General features: G+C 43.1%; 1 protein-coding gene across 2 annotated transcripts; it reads left to right on the top strand.

The window, feature by feature from the left end:
• The first annotated feature begins 253 nt into the window (after positions 1–253).
• Positions 254–6,732, top strand: LOC121031991 (disintegrin and metalloproteinase domain-containing protein 20-like). Of its 2 annotated transcripts, none has more exons than XM_040477553.1 (2): positions 254–736; positions 4,182–6,732. In XM_040477553.1, the coding sequence occupies exon 2, from the start codon at positions 4,337–4,339 to the stop codon at positions 6,524–6,526; it is 2,190 nt and encodes a 729-aa protein (XP_040333487.1). In that variant the 5' UTR covers positions 254–736; positions 4,182–4,336; the 3' UTR covers positions 6,527–6,732. The 2 variants fall into 2 exon arrangements, with proteins under 2 accessions (XP_040333487.1, XP_040333488.1); XM_040477554.1 differs by having other exon boundaries at positions 4,156–6,732.
• Positions 6,733–6,936: the final 204 nt, after the last annotated feature.

Below are 6,936 nucleotides of genomic sequence, written 5' to 3'. Positions count from 1 at the left end.
GCTATAGGTGTCTAGGCTCTTCAGACTGGCTTCTCTCCCAGTAACTGAGACTCAGGGACACTTGGGAGGATCAAGATACTCAGAATCAGTTAAGTCCATCTGGAGTTCTTCTTTGCAAGAGTCAAGGTTTTTTGCCTTCTCAGTGTTCTAACTTTCCCATCAGAGTCTTGGCAAATCTACACATTCAACTTATGTTGTGGCTCTGTAACTTCACAATTAAAGTTTGATTTTTTGTTGTTGTTGGTAAAACTGACTCTATGGCCAAAACCAATGAGAGTTTCTTTTAGGTCTATCATTATCAGCTCTTTGAGCTGAGAGTTTAGAGCCTTGAGCCTCACTGTGCAAATTCTCCAGAACAGTCTTTGAGGTACTTCCAGCCATCATCACACTTGGTCCCCACACATTTGCTTCAGCCATCATCACACTTGGTGCCTACACATTTGCTTCAGTAGTACACTTCATCACAGTAAACATTGGCTGGTAATTCATTTCATTGTGATGTCATTGCATGCTCGTTCCCCATTGGACAGGAGTTCAGCAGCATGTAAAGCCATGGACATGCCCATACCAATCCCAGAGTCCCATGGTGTCTGTCTCTCTTGGCAGCACTCTTGGTACCAAGTCCTGTAGCTGTCAAGATCTAGTCCGGGAAAGAAAAGCCTACCAAGAGTAATTAATCTAAAGGAATTCTTGAAAAGTTTCTAAAGGACTGGAAAGATGAAAAGGAAGTGCTGAGGTACACAGAGGTATTAGTTGCTAGAAAAAGCTCTATGCCTAAGATTGGGGGGGGTAGGGAAGGGCAGAGGATGGGGTTATCATAAATGGATAGTTTCATAATGGGCCTCATAGATCTGGACTGTAGAAGATAGGGCTTTGCTCTGGTCATGTTGGTAACTTAGGAAATCAGAAAAGGGGTTCTGTAGAGCTAATAGCTGTTCTTCCCATCAGGTGATGCTGGGGGACTTGGTGAGCTGATACTTAGCAACTTGGAAGAAGGTCTTCCAGAATTGTGACTCAGATCTCAGAGAGAGAAGTGCTATACACATGGGGCTTATATCAGGGTGCTTTGTGGTATGCCTGGAACATCTGAGGAAGGGACACTGGCTAGCTAGTGTGGGTCACCCGGGGTACTGGAGGATGGCTCTGTACATCTGGTGCTCAGACTTCTGAGAAGGGCACACTGTTCATCTAGTACTCATACCTTTGTTAGGGCTTAATGGAGCTGGTTCTGGGAATGTGGTAACCAACTGTCCCCACCAGAGCAAGGCATCATGGCTGGGAATTTATAGAACATAACAGCAGGCAGGCAGATAGGTAATGACAAGTTCCTTGTCCTCTTTTCTTGCGTTTTATTCTCTCTCTCGAATCCGTGTTGATAAAACTTCAAAGGGGCGCCTGGGTGGCGTAGTCGGTTAAGCGTCCGACTTCAGCCAGGTCACGATCTCGCGGTCCGTGAGTTCGAGCCCCACGTCGGGCTCTGGGCTGATGGCTCAGAGCCTGGAGCCTGTTTCCGATTCTATGTCTCCCTCTCTCTCTGCCCCTCCCCCGTTCATGCTCTGTCTCTCTCTGTCCCAAAAATAAATAAACGTTGAAAAAAAAAATTTAAAAAAAAAAAAAAACTTCAGGAAGCCAAATAACAACGGAGAAATATAATGTGCAGATCCCATCTCCAGCTATAAATTTTAGTTTTGGAGTTCAGGAAATAATTGATAATTATATAACAAGTGTCAATAGAATGCTGCTATAGCTTCTGTGGTGGTAGGTAACAGCAGGGGGTGCTGATCTGTGTGAGGCTCTCTGATATTTAGTATTGTGTCAGTTGGTTGTGGCTCACTAAATTGACTTCATGACCCTGTATGGCTTGTGACCTAAGCTTGAGAAACACTGAAATGAGTCTGTGACTGGGCATGAGAGGAGACATGGGAAGATAAAGGTTTGGGGCAATTTGAAATAGCTGCTGGAAATAGAAGAGCTAAGTATTGATTAAGAGGAAAACCTGAACACTGCTTGAAGTGCTGGTAACCGTAGAAAGGAGGGCTTTGGAGTGACATCGGTTCACATGGTTTGTGGTAACACAGTGTTCCTTCAAGGCTCATCTTTGGAGCAATGCAATGTTGACAGTCTGATGTGTCTCAAAGATTCTCAGCAATGAACTTTTCTATTATTACTGCATCATATTTCTGACAAAGCTTAATATAGGTTATTCTCCTTTTTATAATGCTTTATCTTTTCTTTTTTTTTTTTTTGAGAGAGAGCACACGTATGTGTTTGAGCGTGCACTCATGTGCGCATGTGCACAAGCAGGGGAGGGGCAGAGATGTGGGACTGGATCCACAAACTGTGAGATCATGACCTGAGCGGGAATCAAGAGTCAGATGCTTAACCGACTGAGCTACCCAGGCGTCCATCTAATGCTTTATCTTTAATATCCCTCTTCCAACTCACACATTCTCATCCTTTTTTAAATATAATTTATTCTTTTTAAGTTTTAGTTGTTAACATACAATACAATATTGGCTTCAGGAGTGGAATTCAGTGATTCATCACTTACATACAACACCCAGTGCTCATCCCAACAAGGGCCCTCCTTAGTACCCATCACCCATCTAGCCCATCCCCCACCCACCTCCCTCCAGCAACCCTCAGTTTGTTCTCTATCATTAAGAGTCTCTTGTGGTTTGTTTCCCTCTCTTCTATTCCTCCACCCCTTCCTGTTACGTTCATCTGTTTGGTATCTTAAATTCTACATAGGGTATTTGTCTCTCTCTGATTGACATTCTCATCTTAATATTCCCAGATCTGTAGCATATACCAAGTATATTATGAAGAGAGAAATGGAGAGGAAATCTAGTAATTAGGATTTCACCTCTACCAGAGATCCTTTCTCTGAAAGGATTCATTTAGTATTCTTGGCTTCCAGTAGCCATCCATTAGTTCTGAAAAAGCATCTAAATGTGGACAGGAGTTCTTGACATTATAATGCTAAGGATATTTTTCATACTCTATACTGCTGACCCCATTTGTGAACTTATTTAGAATATTCGTGTCACCAGTATATATGTTCCAGTGTGTTTCCAAATTTAATTTTTGCTTTCAAATATTCAATAAATTATTGATACTTTTAATAAAAGTTAGTGAATGAACAAATTTAACTTTTGCCTGAACCAAAATTTATGTTTTCAACAGGAATGACATAAGTCCACTTGAACTGTGTGTGGCCTTTTGAACGTTTTAATGAACTGACTCTAGGTTTAAGCTTCTCAATCCATCTTTCTCTAGAGAATTCAGCTAAATCACTGGCCATGAAAAAATATAGAATAGAATCTATATTTATACATCTAAGATGAGTCTCTTATGATTGAAAGCATGATGCAGCTGAGCTGGGTAGAGAGAAGGCTGCTGCCTGCATGCTGTGATTGGAGGCAGTTGGGCTGTTTGCCTTGTCTCAAAATAGCAACGCATTCCCTGCTTCCCTATCAGTGTGGCTGCCTTTCTTTGGATGTCCAGAGTTTTTCTACAGATAAGAATGCATCTTAAAATAAAAATCTCCTGTCTTGATTGGAAGGGGTCTCCCAAAATTAATGAGTCCCTTAAGTGACACTTACTTTGACTGCTAACCTCGGATACAATGGGAGATCAGATGTCATGCACAAGTAAAGGGGAGATAGAATAAACTGTGTGGAAAAAAGAGACAAAAAAGTTGGTGGGTTTTGGATGGGTTGTCCACATGCTTCCTGAAGATAGTAGGGTACTGGTAGATTTTTGGTTGGAGGAGCAATCGGGAAGTCAGATGTCTGTCTTTTCATAGGGAAAATTTCATTGCCGGTTTACATGTTTAGAAAACAGTATGTAATCAATTTTTATCTATCCACCATCCAGTTTCAACCATTATTTATGACTAACCTCCTTCATTTCTTCCTCTAGAAACCTGTCCTCTACCACCTCCTGCCTGCCTACACACACACACACACACACACACACACACACACACACACACGTATATGTGTGCATATGTATATACTCATATATGTGCATATGTATATGACAGTCTCGGGCATTTTATTAATTCTAACCTCATTCCAATTGAAGAATCACTTTTACCTCACTTTCTTCTCTCTCTATCCCACCCTTCCTACCCCACCAACCCCATCCTAGCTCTTCTTTTTTATTTCCACTTTCAGCACTGCAACTCTGATGGTCCACCTCTTCTAGGACACAGATCCATAAAGGTCAACCCTGCACCCTAAACAGCTCAGAGGGAGGAGCCAGACCAGCAGTACCTCATACCCTGCCCTCTTCTGCCCTGGACAGGTGGCTTCATAATGACAACTCCATAATGGCAGTGGGTGAGGCCTTGGTGCACATCAGGATCACTCTTCTGCTACTCTGGGTTGGGATGTCTCTGTTCATTTCTGGCCACTCTCAAGACAGGCCCTCCCAGCACTTCTCCTCCCCAGAATTGGTGGTCCCCTTGAAGGTGACTGGCAGGGACAGAGGTATAAAGGCTCCAGGCTGGCTCTCCTACAGCTTGCATTTTGGGGGCCAGAGACACATTGTCCACATGAAGGTCAAGAAGCTCTTGATTTCTAAACACTTCCTGGTGTTCACCTACACAGACCAGCAAGCTCTCCACCAGGATCAGCCTTTTGTTCCTGACGACTGCTACTATCATGGTTATGTGGAAGGAGTCCCCGAATCCCTGGTTGCCCTCAGTACCTGTTCTGGAGGTTTTCGAGGAATGCTGCAGATAAATGACCTTGCTTATGAAATTGAGCCAGTTAGGTTTTCTGCCACATTTGAACACCTGGTATATAAGATAGTTAGTGATGATACCCAACTCCCACCTATGAGATGTGGGCTAACAGAAGAGGAAATAGCACGACATTTGCAGTTGAGAGCCTCATATAATTCTACTCTGATACAAAGTTCTTATGCCGGCTGGTGGACCCACTTGCGGTTTCTTGAGCTGGGTGTAGTCATGGACCATAATCGATTCCTGTACTACGAAAGTAATGTGTCCGTAGTACAGCGTGAAGTATTTGATGTTATCAATATACTAGATATCTTATATTACTCTTTGGAGGTTGATGTAGTTTTGACTGGGATTGAAATCTGGAGTGAAAGAAACCTAGTTGTCGCTGATCAGATAGATCAGCTTGTGGAGGATTTTGCCCTTTGGAAGTCTGTCAATCTTGATGCCCGACTGCACCATGATACTGCCCATCTTTTCATAAAAAAACGTTTTGGCACAAAGCTTGGAGTTGCCTACGTTGGAGGGATATGCCAACGCCCTTTTAATAGTGGAGTTGATGTTTTTGAAGGAGACAGTCTGTTTTATTTTGCACTTACTGTGTCCCATGAACTTGGTCATAATTTGGGTATGTTTCATGATACTGAGCAATGTGTGTGTGGGCTTCAGTGGTGCCTAATGTATCCTTCCCGGAAGGTGACAACTAAGTTCAGCAATTGCAGTTATGCCCGGTACTGGGACAATACTCTCTCTAGAGGGTCATGTATCAAGTCATCTCCACATTCTGCGAATATCTCTATGGGACAGTTTTGTGGGAACTTAGTGATTGAAGAAGGAGAGGAGTGTGACTGTGGCACCATACACCAGTGTTTAAATGACCCCTGTTGTCTGTTGAACTGTACTCTGAAGCCTGGAGCTGCTTGTACTTTTGGAATTTGTTGCAAAGACTGCAAGTTCATGCCATCAGGGACTGTGTGCAGACAGCAGATGAGTGAATGTGACCTCCCCGAATGGTGTAATGGGACATCTCATCTGTGCCCAGAAGATGTATATGTGCAGGACGGGGTTCCCTGTGGTGATGATGCCTACTGCTATGAAGGGAGATGTCCCAACCATGACAAGCAGTGCAGGGAGATTTTTGGCAAAGACGCAAGGAGTGCATCTCAGAGATGCTACAGAGAAATCAACACCCAAGGAAATCGATTTGGTCACTGTGATATCGCAGACCTAGTATACATAAAATGTGAGGCCCCTGATATTCTCTGTGGGAGAGTACAGTGTGAGAATGTGGAAGTAATTCCTAGTCTGATACAGCATTCTACACTGCATCAACTTCACCTCAAAAACATCACTTGCTGGGGCACTGATTATCATGTAGGGATGTCCATACCTGATATTGGCCAAGTGAAAGATGGCACAGTGTGTGGTCAAAAAAAGATATGCATCCACAAGAAGTGTGTCAACATGACCTATCCACCGCGAAGCTGTCAGGCTGATGAGACCTGCCACATGAATGGAGTCTGCAATAATAGACAGCATTGCCACTGCAACTATGGATGGGCACCTCCCAAGTGCCAGCATGTGGGCCATGGAGGCAGTATTGACAGCGGGCCACCTCCTCAGAACCAGGTGGCATCAGAAGGAGAGAAATGGTTGGACTACCTGATATTATTGTGGTTCATTCCTTTAACTCTTTTCGTTTTACTTTTCCTAATTATACTTGGTAAGAAAATTTTGAATGAAGAGGAGGAGCGGGAGGAGGAAGAGGAAGGCTAAAAACTCCTGTCGCATTAAACAAATATCTAGCACTTCTTTTAACAGTACAGAAACATTAGAGCATGTCTGACTATTTAAGAAAAAATTAAGGATCCCTCATATCAGGATCATAAGCATTAATATCACACCAGAGGATTTCTAGCATGTACTTTCTTACTCTTCATGTTTTAAGCAATATTAAAACTTCATTTTTTTTTCCCTCGGAAGTCGTCTGTTTTTATTTCCTGGGCAAAGGCACAGCAAGGAGATATTTTTAAGCTGGTGTCTATCAGCTCTAATCCTCCTCCCACCTTTGTGCTCTAGATGTAATGTCAGGGATATGCCTCTACAGATCCCACTTCTGTTCCACCTGTTTTCTTGTGGGTAACTGTACCAACAGAGGGCAGTAGAAGTAGCCTAGAGTGCTGGAT

Source organism: Herpailurus yagouaroundi, unplaced genomic scaffold (assembly GCF_014898765.1).
Source record: "Herpailurus yagouaroundi ecotype Mexico unplaced genomic scaffold, PumYag 141, whole genome shotgun sequence".
Lineage (NCBI taxonomy): Eukaryota > Metazoa > Chordata > Mammalia > Carnivora > Felidae > Herpailurus > Herpailurus yagouaroundi.
The sequence above is the reverse complement of the archived record's forward strand: the minus strand, read 5'-3'. Positions and strand labels throughout refer to the sequence as shown.

Coding starts and splice junctions, on each gene's coding strand:
- LOC121031991 (XM_040477553.1), top strand. CDS start 4,337: ATGGCAGTGGGTGAGGCCTTGGTGCACATCAGGATCACTCTTCTGCTA.